Below are 27159 nucleotides of genomic sequence, written 5' to 3'. Positions count from 1 at the left end.
ATCAAAAAAGTTGTTCACTTGAAAAATACATTTCTAAAAAATTCCACAAAGTTTTACCTTCTCTCCTTCTCCCTCCCCAGCTCCCACTCACTCACAGACACACACATACACACACATATTTTAAATGTCTTTTTCAATTGGATTTAATATTTATTGTCAGGGTATATTAACTGGCATTCAGATTAGATCTAGTTAAAGTACATCAGAGACATAGGATTTCCTCACTTGGCGACATTAGGAGGAAAGGAACCTCAGAAGAGCTTCATGGATTCTTGCCTCCTTCACATCTTGGCTTCTTTCCTTAACCCCCACCTGGGCCTGGAAGTTTGCAATAAACTGCAGCTGCCTAATGACCAAGGGCTATTTGGGGAGGTGAGTGTATACAGATCCCTGATGTACCCTAACCATATTAATATGCCCCTGGATAATTGGCTAAAGTTCTTTTTAAAATTTTTTTCAGAACATTATGGGGATACAAACGTTTGGCTACATGAATTACATTTGTACATTTTGAGTCAAAGTTATAAGTGTGTCCATCACCCAGATAATGTGCATTTAGGTGTGAATTTACCCATTCCCTCCTCCCCCATCCCACCTGCTTGATTTCTGTTGAATTTTACTACCATACGTACACATGAGTGTTGATCATTTAGTGAGTTGATCATTTAAACAGTGAGTACATGTGCTGTTTGTTTTTTCATTCTTGCAATACTTCACTTAGAAGGATGGTCTCCAATTCCATCCAGGTTTTTTTTATGGCTGAGTAATACTCCATGGTCTACACATACCACATTTTATTAATCCACTCATATATTGATGGGCACTTGGGTTGTTTCCATATCTTTGTGATTGTGAATTATGCTACTATAAACATTCAAGTACAAGTGTCTATTTAATAAAATGTCTTTTTTTTTCCTTTGGGTAAATGCTCAGTAGTAGGGTGGCTGGATCAAATGGTAGGTCTACTTTTAATTCTTTAAGGTATCTCCATACTACTTTCTCATAGAGATTGAACTAGTTTGCAGACCTACCAGCAGCATATAAGGGTTCCTTTTTCTCTGCATCTACGACAGCATCTGTTGTTGTGGGACAAATAGATAAAAGCCATTCTCACTGGGGTTGGGTGATATCTCATTGTGGTTTTGATTTGCATTTCCCTGATGATTAGAGACATTGAATGTTTTTTCATGTTTATTGACCGTTAGTCTGTATCTTCTTTTGAAAAGTTTCTGTTCATGTCTTCTGTTCACTTTTTAATGGGGTTGTTGGATGTTTTCTTGCTGATTCACTTGAGTTCTTTGTAGATTCTGGTTATTAGCCCTTTATTGGATGTATAGCATGCAAATATTTTCTTCCATTCTGTAGGTTGTCTGTTTGCTCTATTGATTGTTTTCTTAACTGTGCAGAAGCTTTTTAATTTAATCAAATTCCACTTATTGATTTTTGTTGTTGCTGTGATTGCCTTTGGGGTTTTCTTCATAAATTCTTTGCCTAGGCTGATATCTATAGGAGTTTTTCCAATCTCTTCTGCTAGAATTCTTATAGTTGCATGCTATAGGTTTAAGTCTGTTATCCATCATGAATTAATTTTTGTGAGTGGTGAGATGTGCAGATCCTGTTTCAGTTTTCTACATGTGGCAATCTCATTTTCCCAGCGCTGCTTATTGTATAGGGATTCTTTTCCCCGTTGTATGTTTTTGTCTGCTTTGTCAAAGATCAGATGGCAAAATGAGGATCTTTTTATATCTGTGTTCTTTGTTTTGATCCATTGGTCTAGGTCTCTGTTCTTGTACCATAACCATGCTGTTTTAGTTACTCTAGCCTTGTGTAGTATAGCTTGAAGTCTGGTAAAGTGATGCCTCCTGATTTGTTCTTTTTGCTGAAGGTTGCTTTGGCTATTTGGGTTCCTTTCTGTTTTCACATGAAGTGTAGAATTATTTTTTCTAGATCTGCAAAAAATGGCATTGCTATTTTAATATGGATTACATGGAATCTGTAAATCACTTTGGGAAGTATAGACATTGTAAGAATGTTCATTCTGTTGATTCATGAGCATGATATGTTTTTCCATTTGCTTATATCCTCTGTGATTTCATTCTGCAGTGTTTTGTAGTATTCCTTGAAGAAATCTTTCCTCTCCTTGGTTAAATATATTCCTAGGTATTTTATTTTCTTAGTTGTGATTGTGAAAGATGTTGAGTGTTTGATTGATTTTCAGCTTGACTGTTGGTGTATAGTAATGCTACTGATTTGTGCACATTGATTTTGTAACCTAACACTTTGCTGAATTTATTTATCAATTCCAGGAGTCTCTTTGCGGTTTTCTAGATAAAAGATCATATTATCACCAAAGAGTGATAGTTTGATTTCTTCTTTCCCCATTTGGATACCCTTGATTTTATTCTCTTGGCTGATTGTTCTGACTAGGACTTCCAGCACTATGTTGAACAGAAGTGGAGACAGTGAGCAACCTTATCTGGTTCCAGTTCTAAGTGGTAATACTTTCAGTTGTTCCCCATTTAGTATGATGTTGGCTATGGGTTTGTCATATATGGGTTTTATAATATTGATGTATGTTCTGTCTATGCCTATTTTGTTAAGCATTCTTATAAAAATGTGCTGAATTTTGTCATATGCTTTTTCTATCAAGAGGATCATATGGCCTTTGTTTTTGCTTCTGCTTACGTGGTGAATCACATTTACAGGTTTGCATATGTTGAACCATCCTTACATCTCTGGGATGAAACCCACTTGATCGTGGAAGATTATTTTTTTGATGTGCAGATGAATTCAGTATGCTAGGATTTTACTGAGAATTCTTGCACCTATATTCATAAGGGATATTGGTCTATAGTTTTCCTTTTTTTGTTGTTGTTGTATCCTTTCCTGGCCTTGTTATCAAGGTGATACTGGCTTCATATAATGAGTTTAGGAGGATTTCTTCCTTCTCTATGCTATGAAATAATTTCTGCAGTATAGCTACCAGTTCTTCTTTGTATGTCTGCTGAAATTCAGCTGTGAAACCGTCTGGTCCAGGACTTTTTTGGGGATAGATTTTTTATTGCTGCTTCAATTTTGTTACTTGATATTGATCTGTTCAGGACTTCTATTTCTTCCTAACTGAGCCCAGGGTGGTTGTGTGTTTCCAAGAATTTGTCCATTTCCTCAACATTTTCAAGTTTATATGCATAGAGATTTTTATAGTATTCAGAGATGATATTTTGTATTTCCATCCGTTGTAATATCTCCTTTCTCACATCTGATTGAGCTTATTAGGGTCTTTTCTTTTCTGTTTCAAGTTAACATAGCAGAGGCCTGTCAATTTTGTTCACCTTTTCAAAGAACCAACTTTTTGTTTCATTAATCTTTATAATTCTTTTGTTATTGATTTCATTTAGTTCTGCTCTTGCCTTAGTTATTTCTTTTCTTTTCTACTCAGCTTGGAATTGATGTGCTGTTCTTTTTCTAATTCCTGGAGACAATTCATTAGATTATTGATTTGTGATCTATCTTTTGGATTTAGGTATTTATGGCTATGAATTTTCTCCTTAGGACTCCTTTTGCTGAATCCCACAGATTTTGATATTTGTGTCCCCCTTTGTCATTTAGTTTAAAGAATCTTTTGATTTCCGTCTTAATTTCCTCCTTGACCCAATAATCATTGAGCAGTAGGTTGTTTAATTTCCAGGACTTTGTGTACAGTTGAGTGTTTCTGTTGGAATTGATTTCTAATTTTATTCCACTATGGTCTGAGAAGATACATGCTATAATTTCTATTTTTTTATTTCAGCATATTATGGGGGTACAAATGTTAATGATACGTATATTGCCCATGCCCTCCCTTCCCCCTCCCACCCGCCCAACACACAATAAATGTTATTCTTATATGTCCACTTAAGTGTTGATCTGTTAATACCAATTTGCTGGTGAGTACATGTGGTGCTTTGTTTTCCATTCTTGAGATACATCACTTAGTAGTAGAATGGGTTCCAGCTCTATCCAGGAATATACAAGAGGTGCTATATCACCATTGTTTCTTAAAGCCGAATAGTACTCCATGGTATATATATACCACATTTTATTAATCCACTCATGTATTGATGGGCACCTGGGTATAATTTCTTTTTTTTTTTTTATTTGTCAAGACATGTTTTGTGGCCTAGGATGTGATCAGTCTTAGAGAATGTCCCATGAGCTCATGAGAAGAATGTATGTGCAATGGTTTCAGGGTAGAATATTCTATAAATGTCCATTGTTTCTTTGCTTATTTTCTGCTTGGAGGATCTATCCCATTCTGTCAGTGGAGTGTGGAAGTCCTCAGCTATTATGATGCTGCTGTTTATCATTTTGTTTAGACCAAGTAGGATTTGCTTTATGAATCTAGGTGCACCTGTGTTAGTTGCATAAACATTTAGGATTGTTATATCTTCTTGTTGAATTGTTCCCTCCACCATTATATAATGACCATCTTTATCTTTCTTTACTTTTGCCGATTTGAAGTCTATGTTATCTGATATTAGAATGGCTACACCCCAGCTTTCTTTTGGTTTCTGTTTTCATGAAATATTATTTTCCATCCCTTTACCTTGAGTCCGAATGTGTTCTTGTGGGTTAAATGTGTTTCCTGGAGACAGCAGATACTTGGTTTGTATATTTTTTTTTATCTATTCAGCCAGCCTATGTCTCTTCAGTGGGAAGATCAAGCCATTCACATTTATTGAAAGAATTGATAAGTGGGGTAGATTTCTGTTCATCCTATTCAGTAGAACTTTATTGCTTTGTTTTACCTCCTGAGCCATTTTGGTATCCAGGCTCTGACCTTTAACTTTTGAGTGATTTTACACTGGTAGGTGTCTACTGTGCTGATCTGTGTATAATGTAGGTCTGAATACTTCCTGCAGGGCAAGTCTGGTCTTGACAAATTTCCTCAGTGTTTGCTTGTCTGAAAAAGTCTTTATTTCTTCCTCATGTAAGAAACTTAGTGTTTCAGGATATAAAATTCTAGGCTGGCTATTATTCTGTTTGAGAAGACTGAGAATGGGTCCCTATTCCCTTCTGGCTTGTAAGGTCGCAGTTAGTCTGCAGTTAGTCTGATGGGTTTTCCTTTGTAAGTTACCTGCTGCTTTCACCTTATGGCTTATAGGAGCACCTCTTTCCTGTTAACTTTGGCCTGTCTGATGACTATGTGTCCTTGTGATTGCCTCTTCACAGTGAATATCCCAAGGGTCTTTTGAGCTTCTTATACCTGGATATCTAGATTTCTATCAAGGCCAGGGAAATTCTTGTCAGTTATTCCCTCAAATAGGTTTTCCAACCCTTGTGTATTTTCTTCTTCACCCTTAAGGATGCCTGTGACTCTTATGTTAGGCCTTTTTACATTATCCCATATTTCTTGTAGTTTTTTGTTCATTCCTCTTGTTACTCAGATATTTCTCTTTCACCGACTTATTTAACACAAAGGTGTTGTTTTCAAGCTCTGAGATTCTTCTGCCTGACCTAGCCTGTTCTTTAGGCTTTACCATGTTTTGTACTTCACTGAATGAATTTTTCATTTCCAGAAGTTATGTTTAATTTTTTTTTAATAATTCGATTTTTCATTCATTTCCTGCAATGTTTTTATGGTTTCTTTGTGTTGGGTTTCTATGTTATCTTGTATTTCATTGAGCTTTCTTACAATCCATATTTGGAATTCTTTATCTGTCATCTCAATCTTTTTATTTTGGTTGGTATCCATTGATAAGGAGTTATTGTTTTCTTTTGCAGTTACTGTTTCTTTTTCATGTTTCTAGAGTTCTTTTGCTGATTCCTTCTCATCTAGCCCCTTGGTTAGACCTGGGGGTGCGAGGCCTGGGTTATGGGCCTATGTCTGGGTCCCCCAAAGATCAATCCCTGAGCATGCCAGGGAGAGGAGTGCTGGTCCTTAGTTGCCTATGGAGTGTTCCAGCAGGTTCAGCATACCTCTCAGGTTACCTCTGACCTATCTTCATCTCTTCCCAGCAGTGTGTAGTGAGTTAGGTCCCCCAGCTTACTCTTGGTGATGGTGGGTGGTACTTGTGAGTGTTAATGAGCCACACTCTGTTTGATTAGTTGGAAGGCACTATGATGAGCTGTGTCATTGTACTCCCTGTCATTGGTTGATGTTTGTGGGTTAAAGCCAGCTGCTGAGATGTTCTTTTGTGTCCATGATAGATTCTGGCCCCTCAGGTACAGTACTTGAGTGTCCCAAGCATTAGGAGGGACCGTGTAGCTCCCAGGGGGGGTTTCTTAATCTCTACCAGCACTGAGCAGTTGGCTAGGTTGTGGGAGCCTAGAAGGCTTTTTAAAGCCTGGACAGAGCTCAGAAGTTGCTTTTCTGGCCACTAGGTGGAGCCACTGGTAGGATTGTCAGGACAAGCTCTCCAAACCTGGAGAGCTGTTTACAGGTAGGTGCCTAAACACTTGTATGCGAAGGCCACATGCTGGTTTCTTTCCGCCCTTATCCAGCAGTGCAGTTTTTCTGTGGGGAGGAGTAGATGCTCCCCCAAATGGCTACTCCTTGGACCCCCACACACCCTGTAAAATTGAGTCAGAAAATACTACCTAGGGAGTAAAAATTGACCTCCCCATCAGTAGTTGGTGCTTGCCAGAAGGAACAAGCTGCAGTGTTGTTTTTAGGTGCTGTGACCAGCTCTAGTCACTCAGGTGAAGCACTTGAATGCTCCTGGTGGTGGTTGGGGCCCAGGAAATCCTGGGTCAGTCCTTATTCTCTGCCATAGCACAGGCAGGTAAGGGAGTGCAGCTGGGTGGGGCTGGGTTGGGTGAGCCTGCCCTCAGGCTCCACAAAAGCTAGCAAGGTAGCTTTTTTTGATAGGGGTCAAAGGTCTGCTCCCAGCTTCTGGGCAAAGCCACCAGGAAGGGGCTGAAGTGGCTCTACCCGACCAGAAAGACTGCTTGTGGAGGCAGGTCTGTCTGAGTTTCCAAACAAGTAGTCTGCTGTGGGCCTCACTCCTCTCCCTCCTTCTCTGTTCTGCACCAGCATCTGCCGGTGGGCAGAAGCCCAGGCCAGCCAAGCTCCCCCATGACTGTGCTGTGGGTTCCCTGCCCAGGATCCTGGCCTGAGCTGAGGGTGCAGCCCTCCCGTGGGACAAGTGGTGCCCTGCAAGCACTCTGCATCTAGGACCCACACTGCACTCTCCCCCCAGATTTGCCCACACAGGCTCCCTTGCCTACTGAGACCCAGAAGAGCAATCCCTGACCATGCCAGGGAGAAGCACATTAGTCCCGAGTCACCCACAGGGAACCCAAGCAATATCGATGGCCCTCTGCCCGGGAACGTGTCCTGCTCTGATGGAGCTACCAGGCAAGCAGCACCAGGGAGGGCACTGTGAGCAGGGAGTTCACAGTCTGAGCACCCCTCAGTCCATTGTAGGACCCCAAGAGGAAGGGCCTGAGCCCCACCACTCTCCATGGTAGCCTCAGTGTTGTGGCTCAATTGTCTCTCTTGGCAGTCATGGATGGGGGAGGGGAAGGGCAGGAAAAGAGTCTTTTGGAAGAATGTTAGTACTCTGGTCATCTCTGACCTTCTCTCCGGGAGGCAGTCTGCCCAGAATGTCCAGCCTCTGGAGTCATGCAGATCACCCAGGACCCAATGGACCCCTGTGGCTCCTGCAGTCTGGACCAGGTTAGGAAAACGTCTGTGTAGGAACGAGCAAGATGGGACCTGAGGAGTTGAAGCCCCCTGGGGAGGACAAAGGCGCACAGTGGGTGGAGAAGCAATATGGCACTGCTGTTTCAGCTCAGGTCTGTAGAGGTGGGGAGTCCCCCAGCGGGGGCTGGGAGCCTGGTGCCCTGTTCCCAACCCACTGGTGCCAGCAGCCCCTGGGATCATGTGTACAGAAGGTCTCTCCAGCAGCTCGGGAACCCACTGACTGTCAGACAGGTGAGGGACGGAGAAATAAACTATTCCAGCTACCTTGTTGCTGGACTGCAAGCCTCTGGGGGTTGATATTTGCTCATATCTTGCTCCTTCTCGTTCTGCACCATAACTTCTTCCTGTGGAGTCTCCCAAAGGCTCTGACACCCTTCCTCTAGATCCATGTCTGATCTATGTTTGTCTGTTTGTTTTTCCTGTTTCATCTAAAACTTCTCCTTATTACTGAAATGCTTTCAATATTATCTTTTTCAGCTAACACTCTTTTTAATGTTGATGTTGGGTTATCTGTATTCTGCCTTTATTGTGCCTCTCTCATTTCCCCAACTGAATGAAAACTGACCGCATATAAGATTTCTCAGGAACTTTGCACATCGTATAGCTACTCATGTACACATATTTGCTTCCCTGTTTCCCATCCCTTCATTGAAGAAACCTTAATGACTCTAAAAAGTCAAATATATGTATTTATGTATATTTCTATCTTTATACATGCACTTTTAATCATAGTTAAGATATCATTTTCCAGTGCATCTGGTGCTCTGGAGTTATTCTTTAATATCACCATTCTTCTTGGCACTGATCTAATAAGAGTTCTGAAACCTGCTAAGTAAAATCATATGTGGAAATCTTCAATACACATCTTTGTGGCTTTGGGAAAGGAGGGGGATTAGTGTGAAACCTGGAAATGTGTATTAAAGAGAAACCCAACATTTAAAAAAATTAAGTAGCTGTCTTCAACTGATAAATTAATCTTGAAATTCTAACCATAATTTTCAAAATAAAGGCCTTGTAAGTTTTGCCACTTTGAAGAAAAGCAGACATGGCTCTCCTGAACTCTGCACTGGAGCAGCCGTGAAAGACACCATTCCAGTGATGGCCATTGTGGATTTCCCTTCATCTAAGTAGCCTTTCCTTTCTGGCCACTTTTAAGGATTTTCTTTTTATCAAATTTGAAAGCCTATTTAACAGGCTTTTTAGTTGAAAATGAAACAATAAAAACCCACCAAGAGGATCTTTGTCTTTAAACAAAGTGAGTCCCAGATGGTTGCTGAGATGATGTGGTTTCTGTGAGAGACAGCAAAATTCTCTTCTAAATCTCCTGGGGTCCAAAGGTTCTGAAGCAAGAGCCATGTGCATGTATTCCAGTCCTGGGCACATCAAGAATAAGAATAGAGTTAAATACTGCTTCAAAGATTTCAAATGCTTATTTAAAGTTAGGCGATGCTATGGCATCATAAGACTTATCACGAGTGTCTAGTAACCCCTAGCATATGCTAAAGAAAACTTTGCTTGCTAATTTAGGACTATAGTTCAGTTGACTTTTGTGGTTTGTTATTATGAAAGCATAGTTTTAAAAGATTATAATGGCTGGAGTATCTAGAGGAAATATAACAGTTAAGCATAGCTTGGTTTTACAGATGTGCTCCTTCTAAAGAAAATTCAGATGAATAGGTGGAAAATAAAAATTGAAGAAAATGCTAAACTATTCAAATAATGCAAGCTAAAATGACAGTGACATTTAATTTTTGGTCTATCAATCTAGCAGATTTATTTTGGTTAAATAATAGTTCATTCATAAATAGTTATTCATAATTATTTACATAAATATAATAGTCATTAAAAGTGGTGGTTACAGAATACTCTTAATGACATAGAAAAATGAATCAATTAGGCTTTCAGCTTGAAGTTATAAAGTATGCTTTTTAATATTCATAGCTAGTTAATGAGGCAGATAATATTATTATTCCTATTTTACATTTATTGTCTCATATAACAAGAAGGAGGAAGACTGGTTCAGTATTGGTTAACTGAGCAACCCAGTGCTGTATCTGCTTCTCTGCCAACCTCTTGGATTTGCCTTCCTGGTCCCAAGATGGCAATAAAAGCTATATACATCACCTCATAACATCTTCCTTAGCAGAAAAAGAGGGCTTTCTTTTCTCAAATTGTCTTCCTTATTATCAAGGAGTACAGTTCTTTCCCAGAGACTTTTGCCAGTCTTCTCATTTCATGTTATTAGCCAAAAACAGTCCCATGTTTACGTAAACTAATCACTGGCAAAAGGAAAATGGAATTGCCAGGATTAGCTTATGAATTTAAGACCCAAGTAGAGCCAATGTTTCAGTCTGAGTCCAAAGACCAGAAAAGACCAATGTCCCTGCTCAAGTATTCAGGCAGGATGAGTTTCCTCTTACTCAGCCTTTGTGTTCTATTAGGTCTTCATTTGACTGGATGGTGCCTACTCACTTTGGGGAGAGCAATCTGCTTTACTCAGTCTACCAATTCAAATGTTATTCTTAACAAGAAACATTCTCACAGACACACTCAGAATGTTTGACTAAATGTCTAGGCATACCATAACCCTGTCAGGTTGACATATTGAAATTAACCATCACATGCTTAGACCTGGAAGAATACTATATCTATACGAAATTTTTATTATTTGATAATCTGGAAAAATATTAGAAATAAGAAATCTAATAAGTGAAAGTCCTATTATCCCCAATCATGGTGAATATTCATATTATAGAAAGATTTGTCTTCTAGTAGTATTCATTGCAGAAGAGTAAATTTTGCATTTTAACCAAGTGAAGAAAGCCTTTTGTTTTTTTTTTTTTTTTTTTTTTTTTTGAGACAGAGGCTTGCTCTGTCACCCAGGCTGGAGTACAGTAGCCTCATCATAGCTCACTGCAACCTGCAACCTCAAACTCCTGGCTTAGGCAATCCTCCTATCTCAGCCTCCCAAGTAGCTGAGACTACAAGCACTCACCACCATGCCTGGCTAATTTTTCTGTTTTTTGTAAAGATGGGATCTCGCTCTTGCTCAGGCTAGTCTTGAACTCCTGGCCCCAGGGACTCCTCCCACCTCGACCTCCCAATGTCCTCAGGATTACAGGCATGGACCACCACGCCTGACATAGAAAAAATTTCTTGCTATCTACTATGACCTATACTGTTAGCTGGGCTCAAAGTTGAATGATCCATGGGTTTAGTGGATAATTCTGTGTGTTTATAAAGATACAACCTTACAGTGTAGAAAAACCTGAATAAAATAAAATATAACTAAGTATCTGAGTTAAAGAGTGTGTGTATTAATAGTTTATACAGATATTTCTTACTGGGTAAGAGTGCAATAAACCCTTGGAAATCAGCCTCAAGGAACAGATTGATCACAATTGCCCCCTCAATTATCAGAACTAAATACCTGTTTTCAATTCTCAACCTTTTCAACATCTACATTCTTTGACAGGATTAACCACCACCTCCTGTGCAGTCATTTCTATGATGCAAATCTACTCTCTAGCAAATCTACTCTCTCTGGCCCTTTCTCTGGCTTCTCACCTGAGTTTACCCCAAAGGATTGGTTGATTTCTGGGTTTGAGGTTCCACACTGTCTTGCAGGCAAACCACATTCTCTCTGCATATCTTCTCTCTGCATACTTTTTCCTTCATAAGTCTATATCTCCAGCTCCACCCTCTCTGTCAAGCACCTGACCAGTATTTCTAACTGGGTATTGAATTCTGCCTACATATCTGTCCTTTGAATACTACAAACTCATCATGACTAAAGCAAAATGTATTCTTTACTTTGAGTCTTGTTTCCTTCTTGTACTATCTAAGCAAACGACTTCATTTTCTTTCCATTAACATCAACATAGTTTAATCTGAATGATTATTTCTGATTAATGAAGTCTGAATTGATGAACCCTTATTTATTTATTGTCTTTTAGATTATCATCTGTGGAAGACAGATCATCTGTAGTTACTTATCTCAAAGCATAGAACTAAAAGTCGTTCAGCATTACATTGGTCAAGATGGACAAGCTGTGGTTCGAGAACATTTTGACTGCCTCACAGCCAAACAGAAATTGCCTTCATACATACTAGAAAACAATGAACTGACAGAGTTATGTGTGAAGGCCAAAGGAGATGAAGATTGGTCAAGAGATGTGTGCCTAGAATCCAAAGCCCCTGAGTATAGCATTGTCATTCAGGTATGAGAAGTGGTACAATCTAGAAGAGAGCAGCTTTAAAATCAAAATTTTCTCAGTATGCTCTTTATTTGATACAGCACTAAATTTATTAAAAAGTGATACATACAAAATGGGGGAGATGTGAAATAATATAGAAAGGCCTTGAATAGTACTTCTCAAACTGTTTCCTCCCCTTCTCATAACACATTTATATTAAGTTTCTGTAGTTCTTGTAGCCAAGACTCTGTCCTTTCCAGATGGAAATGAGTTACATCCTGAAAAATACTCTGATGCCTCGGGGATGGGTAAGGGGGGGCTGTGGGTGGTGTACTCTCTTAAGAATCTTTGTGTGTGATGGTCCGTTACTTTTTTATCTCTTCCTCAATCTTCACCGTCATCACTTTTATTCCCTGAAGGACAAATTCTCTCTTTCATTCTGCCACTCAGTCTTGTATCAGTCTCTCCTTATACAAATCCCTTCATCTTTGTGGAAAGAATTAGCTTCATCAACTCACTGCACATTCACTTTATGCCATAATGAAGTCTGTTTTTGCTTAGTTGTTCCTTTTTTAATGGCTTTTTTCCCTATAACTTTAAACCTTTTTATCTTCCAAACTGATATTATAGCCATGTCTTATTTCAATTAATTAGTAAACTATTTAGTATTTAATAGGACCCTTTTCTATCTCATGTGCAGGTGCCATCTTCAAACAGCTCCATTATTTATGTCTGGTGCACAGTTTTGACTTTAGAACCCAACTCTCAAGTGCAGCAGCGAATGGTGAGTGTTTTCCCAACCCTAAAATATGGTATATGACTCCGACCTTTCCTGTTCTGAAATAAATTAAGGTCAGAGTGACCCAGGAAAGAGATTTATTACAAGTTTGTTTCAGCATCAAACAGCTGGAATACTGCAACAAAGCAAATATGAAAGTTGTTCTGTCCTTTTATTTTTATAGATCGTGTTCAGCCCTCTTTTTATCATGAGGAGTCATCTTCCAGACCCCATTATCATACATTTGGAGAAAAGGAGTCTGGGATTGAGCGAAACACAAATTATTCCAGGAAAAGGACAGGAAAAACCACTGCAAAACATAGAACCTGACCTTATACATCACCTAACATTTCAAGCAAGGTACTAGAGAAATCTTTACATTTTCCTAAGAGAAATTATATAGAAAAGTAAGTTTATACTGTTGGGAGGGAAGGGGAGTGTGGATGAAGTTTTTTGTATGATTTCTTATCCTATGAGAATGTTATTTTTAAAATTGCCATGCCTTGTGTTCTCTTTTATAGTTTTAGATAAAATTCAGCATTTATTATTAAGCTTAGAATAACCAAGAGGGATCATCAGAAAATTTAAGTTAGACTTTGTTAACACACCATTTCTCTAGTAGAAGAAAAGATGACTAGAGATCTCAACCCAGAACTAAGGAGTAGAGGGAAGAAAGAGAAAAACCAGGGGCCCACATCATCTAAAAACTGTGCCATAAATGGACAAAAAAATGGACTCAATCTCACCAAAAAAACATTGGTTTATAATATTATACATTTTTAGTTAGATTTTTCCCCAGTAAATTGTAAACCACTTTAGAAATCTGATATTTATTCTTGTTTTTTTTTTTCCTATTTCCTAGAGAAGAGTATGATCCTTCAGATTGTGCTGTTCCCATCTCAACATCCCTCACTAAGCAAATAGCCACTAAGCTACAACCTGGAGGCACAGTTAATCAAATCCTAGATGAATTCTACGGGCCAGAAAGGTCCTTTCAACCCATATGGCCCTATAATAAGAAGGACTGTGACAGGTAACGTTCTTCTGCAATCTTTTTCTACAAACAGTTCTCAACATTAAGAAATGGGCAGGACTCACATCTATGATCTTAGCTCTTTAGGAAGCCAAGGTAGGAGGATTGCATGATGCTAGGAGTTTGAGGTTACAGTGAGCTATGATCCTCCCACTGCGATCTAGCCTGGGCGACAGAGTGAGATCCTGTATCTAAAAAAATTTTTTTTTTAATTAAAAAAAACAAAGACTGTTCACAAAAATATCAGATACCATGATCAGTGTAAAGACAAGTATGCACACTAGGTATGGTGGCTCACACCTGTAATCCTAGCATTCTAGGAGGCTGAGGCTGAGCTCAGGAGTTGGAGACCAACCTGAGCAAGAGTGAGACTTCGTCCCGACTAAAAGTAAAAAAAAATTAGCTGAGTTTTGTGATATGTGCCTGTAGTCCCAGCTACATGGGAGGCTGAGGCAGGAGGATCACTTGAGCCAAGGAGTTTGAGGTTGCAGTGAGCTATAATGATGCCTCTGCACTCTACCCAGGGCAACAGAGTGAGACTTTGTCTCAAAAGAAAAAGTAAGAAAGGTATGTGCATATATCTGTCAGATTCTTTTATTATCTAGTAGGTGTATTTTGTAGATTTCTTTACTTATAATTTAGAACATAATTTAATGAAAAGTTGCTTTCTCCTGCATTCAAATTCAGCATTGGATGATTCTAGTGTGAAGAGGTATCATACAGGAGCATTGTGTGTCTGGAATCCTTAAACATAGTTTATGAATACTAAAGTCATCATATTTCATTGAGTCTCTTGGATGTGGTATTTGGAACAGGAATGAACAGCTGAATCAGTGGGATAGCCCGATGCGAGTGAAGCTGTCAATCTGGAAGCCATATGTTAAAACCTTGTTGATAGAACTTCTGCCCTGGGCCTTGCTCATCAATCAATCCAAATGGGACCTCTGGCTATTTGAAGGAGAGAAGATTGTTCTACAGATTCCTGCTGGAAAAATTATTATTCCTCCTAATTTTCAGGTATTATAACTTTTTAAACTAATATGAATTCTTTTCTCTCAACAGCTAGACTTTATTCTGAGGTTGCATTTATGATCTTAACAGAATGAATCAGTTGTGGAAAACTGTCCTCTTAGATGCATATGTAAAGGATGTGGAATGTTCTTTGATATTCAAAGACTTTTCTGATGTCTTTTTTTTTTTTTTTTACCATCAGCACTATTCATGCTTGAGTTATCATTAAATTTGATACCTTGTACTAGTTACATTCTCTTTTCCATTGTATACAGGATATTTGACAAGCATTAAGGTTGGTCTACCCAAGATATGTTAAGGACATAATGCCATATTGTATGCTAACTCAACCCTAGATTTTCTTTGCTGTTCTTCTGGAAATTCTCTGAGATCTGTAAGGTGTTGAGGATTTCTGGGAAACTATTTTTATCAGGGCCCCTTTTCTTTCATAAGTGGATTTGGATGTACATAATTACAGATGTCTATCCAATTGTTGATTATAACAATGTAGAATCATTCTTGACACAGGGAGAAAAACCTAATTACAAAACAAACTATCACAGGAAGATTTTATATTCTGTCACAAAATAACTTTCTTCATAAGGCTAGTCCATTTCAAGAAGATACATAAATCCATTAATATAATAAAATAGAGTAAAAAGAACTCTTAAATAAAATGTTTTTCTGATAGAGAATAATTTCAGAGTCCTTTTTTGAGTCCATAAACATCTTTATTCAATTGCATTTTTTTCTTTCTTTTTTTAAATAATCAGATGATGTTACGTTATGGAATTGGAATGTTAACCTATATAGACCTAATGTTGCATATTATTCTCTTGTCAAATGAGATGAAACCTTCAGTTTTTAAGCCTTTGGTATTTACAGGGTAATCACAGTTTCGATGGGTTTTTCCTCCCTTTCATAAATATGAATTCCATTGTGAATCAAAAAGAATATTGGGAACCAAAATAAAATTTATGTTGTCATTACCCAAAAAAATGGGCCAGGCGCAGTGGCGCATGCCTGTAATCCTAGCACTTTGGGAGACAGAGATGGGAGGATCGCTTAGAGGCCAGGAGTTCAAGACCAGCCTGAGCAACACAGCGCTATCCCATCTCTACAAAAAGTATAAAAATTACCTGGGTATGGTGGCTCGCGCCTATAGTGCCACCCACTCAGGAGACTGAGGCAGGAGGATCACTTGAGCCAAGGGGTGTGAGGTTGCAGTGAGCTATGATAACACCACTGTACTCTAGCCCAGGCAGTAGAGCAAGACCCTGTCTCAAACGGAACAAAAAAAAAAGGAGGGTTATTTGGCTGCCTTAGTAGACTTATTACATAATATTAAAGAAAAATTCCTGAGGATTGAAGTAAAAAAAATCAAAGTTAAATACTTTATAATTGAGGCATTATTTTTCCAGGAAGCTTTTCAAATTGGAATATACTGGGCAAATACAAACACTGTTCACAAGTCAGTAGCAATTAAACTGGTCCACAACCTGACATCTCCAAGGTGGAAAGATGGAGGTAATGGTGAAGTTGTAACTTTGGACGAAGAAGGGTTTGTTGATGCTGAAATAAGACTTGGTGCTTTCCCAGGACATCAGAAGGTAAGATCAAAGTCTGTGTGGCTCGGAGGAGATAGCTTGCCATCCCCTTAACCTGTTTGAGGGGGTTTAAAATGAATCTGCCCTTTTCTTTTTAATCCCTTTTTGGTGTATTACTTGTTCTAAACAATTTATAACAGTGAAACGTTTGATTTCTTAACTTCTTAGACCTCTCTGTTTTACAGTGTTTTTTTTTCTTTACCAGTGATAAAAACTGTGTCACATAATTTATCCAATAATTGTTCTATTTCAGAACACTCAGCAGTCACTTGATTTATAGTATTCGGCGGCTGGGGGTTGGGGATGCATGTATTCCAAAATATCCGCAAATTATATTTGGCCTCCTTTTTTAGAGCAGGAAGAGGAGTTGAACATTCTGAGCATGGAGTGAAAGGACAGAGGCTCCTGTAGTCAAGGTTATATTGCTGAAGGGCCATCCTGAGCAAAACGATGGGGGTCAATTCTGATTTTTCCATGGAAGCAATGTTATAAGAAGGAGTCATATTCTTGAACAGTGGCCTAGTCCCTGTGTTTTAGATATATGGATACAAAAAAACATACTTAATTATTTAACTAAATATAAATGGTTTGTGCTTTTCAGCATAAATCTGGCCTATGAAAATTAGCTGTTAGCTAGTTTATTAGCAATTAGCCAAATAATATAAACACATTAAGTTATATGTGTGAAAGTATAATATCATAGTATGCCATGTAAAAGTTTCATGCTGTACTTTTATATCTTCATTATTTTAGCTGTCCCAAATCAGAAAAAGAAGGGATACTTCATCAGAGTAGTAGAATTCAGGATAGCCTCTTAGTGGAGAGAAGTTAGACTTTTGACAGGCATCTTTGAAGAGGCTTTGAGAAAAGTTAGGGTCATTTGGTGACTTTTTAAAATATAAATTTCTCTGATACAAAGAAGTTGGTCTTTCTTCAGTATTCAAGGCTGGTATCCATTTCCTCAGTTGTCTGGGCAACACATGTTTATGCTCTACTGGCCAAAGCACTGTAACATGGGTGTAAATGGCAAAGAGCTGTAAGCATGAATCACCCAAAGTCAAATAGTTGTAAGTTGAGAACTACCATCAAAACCTGGAAAAATGTTATAATATTCAGTCAACACCCAGTACTTCTAGCACTTCACAAAGTGGCCACAGGAAGTGCTGAATAAATGTTTGTGAATGAGTGAATGAACTCTTAGAAAATATACTGAATGTCTCATTTCTCTTTGGTAGTAACTCCAAGTCTCAAGACCCCTATACAATCTTAAAAAGCACTGAGGATCCCCAAAGACCTTTTGTTTCTATGGGTTATATTACTATTTGTCAAATTACAAGTAAAATAGAAATTTTTAAAACATAAGTATACATTTTGAATTCAGGGCCCTTAGGGGGAAAAAAAAGAATATACAAACATATATTCCATTAGCCATCAGAGTAATGACATCACATGTCATATAGCCTCCGGAAAACTCTACTGTATAGTCATGAGAGAGTAGAGTGAAAAGGATAAATAGCATCTTAGTATTATTATTAAAATAGTTTTGACCTTGAAACCCTATGCCCAGAGACTTCCTATGAGTCCTTAGACCACCCTTTGAGAACTGATGGTCTGCCCTTACCACTTACTAGATGGGTATCTTTAAGCAAGTAGCATCTTCTATGAGCATCAGTTCTTCATATAAGGTGGTGGGGTAGTGAGACAATCCATGCAGTGGTTAAGAGCAGCACCGTAGAGCCAGACTGCATGGGTTCCAACCCCAGATAGACTATATTTGTGACCTTGGGCAAGTTACTTAACCTCTTTGTTTTCATTTTCCTCTTCTGTAAAATGGAGATAATTGTAACTACCCTGTGTAAATATTGTGAAGATATTATGAGTTAATATGCATGAAGTGTAGTACTTAAAACGCGTGGAACACAATATTGCAGTATATGAAGGTCAATCATTGTTTTCTTTGTCGTCGTCATTATTAAAGTTCCCAGAACTGTCGTTCATAAAAGGCACTCAGTGAGACAGCTGCCATGAGGAGGAGGAAGAGGGGGAAGGCTGGATAGAATTCTGTCTAGTAAGATGAGTAGCATTTGTTTACATATAAGTGCTTTATAAATAAGTATTTTGTGGAGTAATTTGTGAAATAACCTGAAAACAAGTTTCTTATCTGTCACTGCACAACAGCAGCAAAAATAACTGGCTTGCTAACGTAGCCTATTGTGTAAAGACTGACAGGGACCAGGACATTTGTGAGACTAAAAGGGATTGCTATTAAATACTCTGGAAAAAGGTAAAATTGGTACTGTCCTAGGCAAACCAGTAGATAAAATAACCTTTTAGGAAGACTCAAGAAATTTTTATATGCCTTATAATATTGTCAAATTTGTTGTTTTCTCAATCTTCTTGCAGTTATGTCAGTTCTGCATTTCCTCCATGGTACAGCAGGGTATACAAATTATTCAGATTGAAGACAAGACTACAATAATTAATAATACACCATATCAGATATTTTATAAACCACAGTTATCTGTCTCCAGTCCGCATTCTGGAAAGGAGGTAAGCAATTCATAAAGTCATTGTTTTGTCTACATTTTGATAAAGTAACAATAAATAGGATTGACTTTTTTTTTTAACATAGAGCAGATAAATAGCTAACACTGAATATAGGTAAAGAGAAATTCATTTACTTATCTGTAATTAAAACCAGGATGTCACGGTCACTGTTTTCAAGGTAATTAATAAGCAGAAATCCTACAAAGCAGCAGATTCTGACACACTGCTGGATTAATTCTGTCTACACCCCATCTGCTCAGAGGCTCTAGCCCAGTCCTTTAGCATGCTCACTAAACCCCCACTAGCAGAGAAGTAGTCCCGAGGACCTGCTTCCGGGTGGCATGAAGAAGCACATCTGCCTCACAGGCTACAGTGTGTGGAGGAGCCAAATGGGCAGAAGGCTGGGACCCAAACTGAGCCATGGATCTGGGAGCAATGAGCTCTGTATCTACGAGGAGAATAAATGTGAAAACATACTAGCTCATTTATGTTAATATCTCAATGGCAGAATATGCGGAAAATAAATCCAAGAATGTTCTGTGGGAAATTTTAGTCAATTCTTTGTACAATTGGAATGAGCAGTTATGTTTTAAGAGAGTAAGGAGAGATGTTTAAAGAACTTAAAAACAGAGAATGGGTTGAATGGCATGTTATTGTTTTATTAATATGCTATTGAAACTATTATATAGGAAAGTATTATCTTTCTTTACCTTTGTCTGCACTTATGACTCTTTACTTTCAGTTCCTAAAAACTATATTAGAATAATCAAATAGGATGAAACTCCTATACTTTTTAAGCTTACAATGTGTTGTAAGTACAGTCAGCCTTCTGTCTCCTCAAGTTCCACATCCATGGATTCAACCAACCACATGAAAAATATTCAGGAAAAAAAGAAAAACAATAATACAACAATAAAAAATCATACAATAAAAAGCAATATAATAAACAACTGTTTGTATAGCATTTACATTGTATCAGGTATTATAAGTCATCTGGAGATGAGTTAATGTATATGGGAGGCAAAGCACAGACAACCAGAGCAAAAGTGGACCAGTGAGATCACATCAAGCTAAAAAGCTTCTGCATAGCAAAGGAAACAATCAACAAAGTGAAGAGACAACCCATAGAATAGGAGAAAATATTTACAAACTACCCATTTGACGGATTAATTGCTAGAACATTTAAGGAGCCCAAACAACTCAATAGGAAAAAATCAAAGAACACAATTAAAAATGGGCAAGGTATCTCAATAGACATTTCTCAAAAGAAGACATACAAATGGCCAACAGGTATATGAAAAAATGCTCAACATCATTAGTCATCAGAGAAATGCAAATCAAAGCTACAATGAGATAACATGTCACCTCAGTTAAAATGGCTTCAATCAAAAAGACAGGTAAACATGAATGCTGGTGAGGATATGGAGAAAAGGGAAACCCTCGTACACTAGGAATTTAAATTAGTACAACCACTATGGAGAACAATATATAGATTCCTAAAAAAAATCTAAAAAGAGAACTACTATATGACCCAGCAATCCCACTGCTGGATATATCCAAAGGAGGGTATATTCCAGTATATGGAAAAGATATCTGCACTCTCATGTTTATTGCAGCACTATTCACAATAGCCAAGATTTGGAATCAACCTAAGTGTCCATCAGTGGATGAATGGATAAAGAAATGGTGGTACATATACACAATGGAATATTAGCCACAAAAAGAATGAAATGCTGCCATTTGCAACAACATGGATAGAACTGGAGAACATTATGTTAAGTGAAATACACCAAACACAGAAAGACAAATTTTGCATGTTCTCATATGTAGTAGCTAAATATTAAAAGCAATTGATCTCATGGAGACATAGAGTAGAATGACAGAGGCTGGGAAGGGTATGAAGGAATGAGGGATAAAGTGGAGATGTTTAATGAGTGCAAAAATATAGTTAGATACAATGAACAATATTTGATAGCCCAACAAAGTGACTATAATCAATAAGTTAGTGTATACTTTAAAAGAGTAGAATTGGAATGTTCCTAATACAAAGAAATCTTAAATATCCCAATTACCATTTGATTAATTCACATTGTATGCCTGTATAAAAACATTACATGTACCCTGTAAATATTAATACATACAACTATTATATACCCACAATAATTTTTAAAAAAAAGAGTAAAAAATATATATTGAAGGATGTACATAGGTTATGTATAAATACTATGCCATTTTATGTCAGGGACTTGAACATCCTTGAGTTTAGTATTGGGGGAGTGTCCCAGAACCAATCTTCCCCGGATACCAAGGGACAACTGTGTTTACAGATATGTCCAAACAATAGAATTTCATCCTGGTTCATCGAAGTATTAATAGAATAAATAGGTGACCAGAAGTATCCAGTTGGGAAACAAAGGTCAATAATATTTGCATTGTAGGTGAGAATGTGGCAAGAGAGTTCCCTGAGACACTAGTTAGGTCAAGGCTTTCCATAGTGATATTTTCTCATCTGTAAAATAGGCATGATTTTGCATTCCTTGCAAAATTCTTGTGAGGATTAAATGAGGTAATACAAGTAAAAGGGATAGGCACTCAGTAAAAGACAGTAGCCAGCAGCAACCGAAATATCAACATCACACAGAACTCCTGATTGCCTCAGCCTCCTGGAGAGAAGAGAATGGCCTCATTTCTTCCCTGCAGCTGAGGACTGTCTCCCTTTTCAACCCTGACCCTGCTTCAGGTAGGTGTGGGATTTTAAAAAAAAAAGACATGATACTCCTTACCCATTCAAGGAGACTGTAAGACAGTGGGAAAAACACCAGACTTAGAAGAAGAAAACTTGGCTCTGCCTGGGCTATGCCAATTGTTGGCTTTGTGATGTTGGACGAGTCATCAGCTTTCTGGAAAGCAGTTTTCTCCTCAGGTGTGAAAGAGGAGATTCAAATAGATTGTCTCTAAATGTCATTTTTCATTATAAAATTCCGAGACTCTCTAATGTATCAGAAGCCATGCGCAATTCCTCCTGAGGGTTGGGATCAGAGTGTGCTCCTCCCTCAGGATGAGTTAACTTGTTTGTTTTCTGAGCTCCCAGTTCACTGTTCTGTCTCATTCAGATCCTCTCCCAGTAGCCCCCAGCATGCCATACACTTTCAGCACCTCCATCCCATCCAAGAGGAGTCCTTCCTAGCACATGGTATTTCTTCTTCTATGGCATTGGGGGTTTTGCAATACCTGGGAGAACAATGAGATCTTTGCATCACCTTTTAAATCGCCCCAGCTCTATAATGTTTCATTATGCCCAGAAAAGCGACCCTGCTCTCACTGCTTGTAATTGTCTCATCAGGGCTTTCTCATGGGAACAGGATTCCTAATATTCCCATGTCTCCGACCTGGCCACTTTCTGAGAATACATGGTTATGAATGGTGTCCTAGAAGATGTGCTTTAAAAAGCTTAACTTTGCTGTATTACTGCAGTTAATGTACTTTCTCTGCATTGTTTTTTCTTTTTCAGTATTTTCATGTTCCAGACAGTGCTACTTTTAGCATTTGCCCAAATGGAGAAGAGCCTGCTATGAAATCCAGTTCCCTTCCGTGCTGGGACTTAATGCCTGACATCAGTCAGTCAGTGCTGGATGCATCCTTGCTTCAGAAACAGATCTTGCTGGGCTTTTTTCCTGCGGCAGGGGCCAACAGCTCACAGTGCTGGAGCCTGCCAGCTATAGTTGGACAAGAGTTTCCCAGACAGAGTGTGGCAGTGCCCTTTGGGAATTTTAGGGAAAATGGATTCTGTACTAGGTATTTTACATCTATGTAAATGCCTTTCCTCATTGTTTGTCAGTGTGGCTGTTCATTGAGATGCCAAGAGAAACAGAACAGTTGCAGTGCTCCTCATATGTAATACTAGGCTTCACTTTTATTTTTAATGACCTCTAGACATTGTATCCAATTGGTCAAACGTCATGATCACATATGGGTTTCCCAGTGATACTAGGGGAGAAATGATGGTATTTGTACCATAAAATAGCAGCAGTACGTCATTAATGAAAACATCATCTTCTTTTATGAATTCTTAGCCTTTATAAAGTAATGACAAGGGTTAAAATATAAGAAATTCAAGTTGGAAAACCTTTTTCTTTTTCCATATTTTACTTTTACTTCAAAATGGAATTTTCCTCAAAAAGTCATTAAGAGAGATAACTTAGATAAACACAAGTCACAAAAGACTCTTTTCTGTGGTTGTTCCTGCACGCAAGTTGCTCCAATTACCGATTACCAATTATGCAAAGAACAACCACAGAATCAAGCCAGAGACATGTAATGGTTTGTTCATACTGGACTTCTAGTTTGTGGTTGTTTTGCATGCAATATGTCCTTTCTGCAGCTGTCAGGAATAACTTACTTAAACTATTTAGAGCAACTACAAAAGAAAACATACTGTGACCTCATGAGAGGTACATTATTTTTATGATTATGAATTTATAAACTCTATTTGAGATTTTAGCCACCCTAACTTTTTTCATGTATACAGAGATATTTTTAATAGTGATATTTTAAAAGATAGCAGCCTAACTTGAGTTATCCGTAATAGTAAGGTTCTGTTCTCTATACACACCATCCTTCTTTTACAGGATTCATAAGCATCTTGATTTTACCTGTTTTGTCACTAATGCTGTAGAGGAGTGGTTAATCCTTATATTCTGGTTAAATGTGGCAAGTTTAAGGAAGTTTTTTGAAAGCTATGTGAACTTACATCTGTAAAACAAAACTTATTTTTAAAACAACAAAATTTGGAACAAAACTTTATTTGGAAATTAAGTTTAAAATTTTAAGAGTCATAGTATAATTTAATCTTACCTATAAATACTAAGGTAGATATTAGATTGAAAGTACTATACTCCAGATCTGGCCTCCAGCTTTCTTGGCTGTCAAAAAGAAATTCTCTGAGGTTGGCTTGCCCAGCTCTTTCAGAATTAGGCTGGTAAAAAAAATTTGCTATTAATCCAAGAACTGTTCTGTGAAGATGAATTTACTTCCTGCTGTCCCATCTTCTCATCTCTTTCCTTCCCTTAGTCCAATAGTGTACGTTTGGTGATGTAGTAATGCACTTTTACCAAATGCTAATGGGACAATTCACTTTGGCATTACAGACAAATCAATCTTTGGGAAGACTTACCCTGGCAAGTGGGATAGATGACAAATTCTTTAGTGCATTATAAACCCCTTTTAATCAGCATAAACTAATGGCCACATTTGGCAAATTATCTGATTTCCTTGATTAATTTTGACAGTCCTTATAATGGGACTTTGGGAGTGAATTTTTTTTTCCTGCTTTGATGTGAAAAACTGTTTGGTAGTCTATAGATCTAAATAGGAAAACTTCTCTCTTCATCATAGAGGGCAACCTATGTTTACACAGCTGTTTTTCTAATTTCAAATTATACAACTTTATTCCTGATAGTCAAAACTTAGATCCTGTAAAGTATGATAATCTTGCGAAAACTTACAACAAACATCATGAGCATATCTACCTTTAGAATTCTCTAATAGTCTTTGTAAAAAGAGGTTAGCTTCACTTTCACCAAAATTAAGCAGGTTAGCTCCACTTTTACCAAAATTTGCCAAGCACTTTTTTTTTTTTTTTTTTTTTTGAGACAGAGTCTCACTTTGTTGCCCAGGCTAGAGTGAGTGCCGTGGCGTCAGCCTAGTTCACAGCAACCTCAAACTCCTGGGCTCAAGCAATCCTCCTGCCTCAGCCTCCCAAGTAGCTGGGACTACAGGCATGCACCATCATACCCAGCTAATTTTATATATATTAGTTGGCCAATTAATTTCTTTCTATTTATAGTAGAGACGGGGTCTCGCTCTTGCTCAGGCTGGTTTTGAACTCTTGTCCTCGAGCAATCCACCCTCCTCAGCCTCCCAGAGTGCTAGGATTACAGGCGTGAGCCATCACGCCCGGCCTCGCCAAGCACTTTTGAGGAAGGTACCCTGTCTAAAGAGTTTAAGACACATATGCATATAGGGGAAAAAAAGAACAACAGGAAAGGTCAGCACAAGATTAGCTATAGTTGTCTTTGGGTAGTAGACTTATGGGTTTTTTTCCTTTCACATTTTTTGAATATTTTATGATAAATATATGTTACTATAATTATAAGAAAAAAAATCAGTAAGTCTAAAATTGGTGTATGGCAGTTAATAAATGAGAGGATGGACTCCTTTTTATGGAAAATATCTCCCCTGAGTTATAAAAGAGAAGATGTTTTAGAGTTCTGAATATTGCAAATCTAAATAAATATGTTCCAGAAGAGAAAGCATTCAATTTTTTTTAACCTTTTCTGTCATTGGTCTGATTCTATTCCAGGGCCATAGCACTGACATATCAAGAACACTTGGGAGTGACTTATTTAACCCTCTCAGAAGACCCTAGTCCTCGAGTAATTTTCCACAATAGATGTCCAGTAACAATGCTTATAAAGGAAAATATTAAAGGTATATTTTATACTATTGAATTTAAATAATATAAAACTTATACTTTTTCTGAAGATTTTTTTATTTAATTATTACCTGTAATCATGTGAATAATGTTTAAATAAAAGTATTATTCATCCCTCCTTGAGAAGTTTGTTTTGCCACATTATTTTTAATATCCCTAAATCTTTGTCTTCAAGACCTAAGTCTGCATATGCCTTCTTTTAAATTTCAGATATTCCAAAGTTTGAGGTTTATTGCAAAAAACTTCCTTCTGAGTGCTCAATTCATCATGAGCTATATCATCAGATTTCCAGTTATCCAGACTGCAAGACCAAAGACTTACTTCCAAGCCTCTTTTTGAAAGTAGAATCGCTGGATGAAATAACAACTGAATGGAGTGATGCCGTCGACATCAACAGTCAAGGGACGCAGGTCAGTGAGCCATGTATGTTCCTGCCAAGGCCCACAGAAAAATTCCCTTTTCTGTGATTTTGTTGGTTGTCTGTTTTTAAGCATAATTTTCTAAATGCTGAACTTTTTGTCTCTGTGTGAAGGAGCTTATGTATCCATTTTTACATGCTCACTGGGTTATTATTCTCCAACACAAGTGTATTTCTCCAAAGTAGACGATGATTTACTTGAGAGGGACACTTGGAAAAGCAGACCCATCTTAGATCTAATCTAAGGTCAAAAATGAAATATAATTGTTAGACTTCTTTTTGTAGAAAGTAGTCTAGCTGTCCAGATTCCAAATTTTAGGACAATCATAATACCAACCCAAGATTAATTCCCAGTTTTGAAAATTTACTAATTTTAAAATATACATATTTCTCCTGTTAATATATAAAGTTCTACAAATATAAGTACAGTTTAAATAAGCAGAGCAGATAAAATGTCCTCATTTATTTCTGTCTTACTCTGAATGTTGGTGGTATTGTTTTTGTTGAAAATAGCACATAAACCTAGCATTTCTTTTCGCTGTACTTAAAATTTACCATTTGTAAGTGTACAATTCAGTGGTATTAAATACACTTACATTGTTGTACAACCATCACTACTATCTATTTCCAGAACTTTCTTGTCATTCCAAACAGAAACTCTACCACTAAGCAATAACTTCCCATTCTCCCTTTCTCCCAACCCTATTCTACTTTCTGTCTCTGTGAATTTGCCTACTCTGAGTACCTCAGATTAGTGGAATCATAAAATATTTGTCCTTTTGTGTCTGGTTTATGTTACTTAACATAATGTTTTCGAGGTTTGTTCATGTCCTAGTGTGTATCAGAACTTCATTCCTTTTTATGACTGAATCTTATTGTGCCATACTTTTTTAAAGTTCTTTCACATTTATTAGTTCACTTGGTCTTCACAACAAGTTTATGTAGTAGGTTCTATTGTAATGGCTACAAAACATGTTAAAGTTATAAATATGTTTACATTAATAATAATGGTTATCATTTAATGATCACTTACTCTATGCCAGGCGTTGTTCTCAGCACTTTACATTCAATCATATCTACCCTTTACGACAGCCACACAAGTGAGGGACCATCCTCTTCATGTTACAGAGGTGGAAAGAGACACTTCTAGAAGTACCTTGGTCCAGTTTGCATCTATTACAAAAGAAGGACGTGGGATTTTATCCAGGTCAGCCTGGCTCCAAAGCCAGGGCTCTGAAGCACTATGCTATGCATGCTACTTCGTTACCTAGAATTCCTTGACTCCCCTCTTTCCCAGTCCTCCTGGCACTTTCTTTCTCACCTCTCAAGATTTAGTTAAAGCCCCTATAAAGTTTATCTGTGAAGTGTGGAATGAATGAACTGCTAAGA

General features: G+C 37.7%; 1 protein-coding gene across 4 annotated transcripts in view; it reads left to right on the top strand.

The window, feature by feature from the left end:
* The window catches only part of VPS13B (vacuolar protein sorting 13 homolog B), a 761111-nt gene that overhangs the window by 699734 nt on the left and 34218 nt on the right, over positions 1-27159 (top strand). For all 4 annotated transcript variants that reach the window (XM_012762009.3, XM_012762013.2, XM_012762010.3 and 1 more), the window contains 10 exons: positions 11644-11907; positions 12584-12667; positions 12846-13021; positions 13524-13694; positions 14510-14711; positions 16127-16315; positions 18716-18862; positions 22371-22654; positions 25221-25348; positions 25563-25762. In XM_012762009.3, the coding sequence (XP_012617463.2) occupies positions 11644-11907; positions 12584-12667; positions 12846-13021; positions 13524-13694; positions 14510-14711; positions 16127-16315; positions 18716-18862; positions 22371-22654; positions 25221-25348; positions 25563-25762 (1845 nt within the window). The remainder of the gene's footprint in view (positions 1-11643; positions 11908-12583; positions 12668-12845; positions 13022-13523; positions 13695-14509; positions 14712-16126; positions 16316-18715; positions 18863-22370; positions 22655-25220; positions 25349-25562; positions 25763-27159) is intronic.

Source organism: Microcebus murinus, chromosome 7 (assembly GCF_040939455.1).
Source record: "Microcebus murinus isolate Inina chromosome 7, M.murinus_Inina_mat1.0, whole genome shotgun sequence".
NCBI classification, from domain to species: Eukaryota; Metazoa; Chordata; class Mammalia; order Primates; family Cheirogaleidae; genus Microcebus; species Microcebus murinus.
The sequence above is the reverse complement of the archived record's forward strand: the minus strand, read 5'-3'. Positions and strand labels throughout refer to the sequence as shown.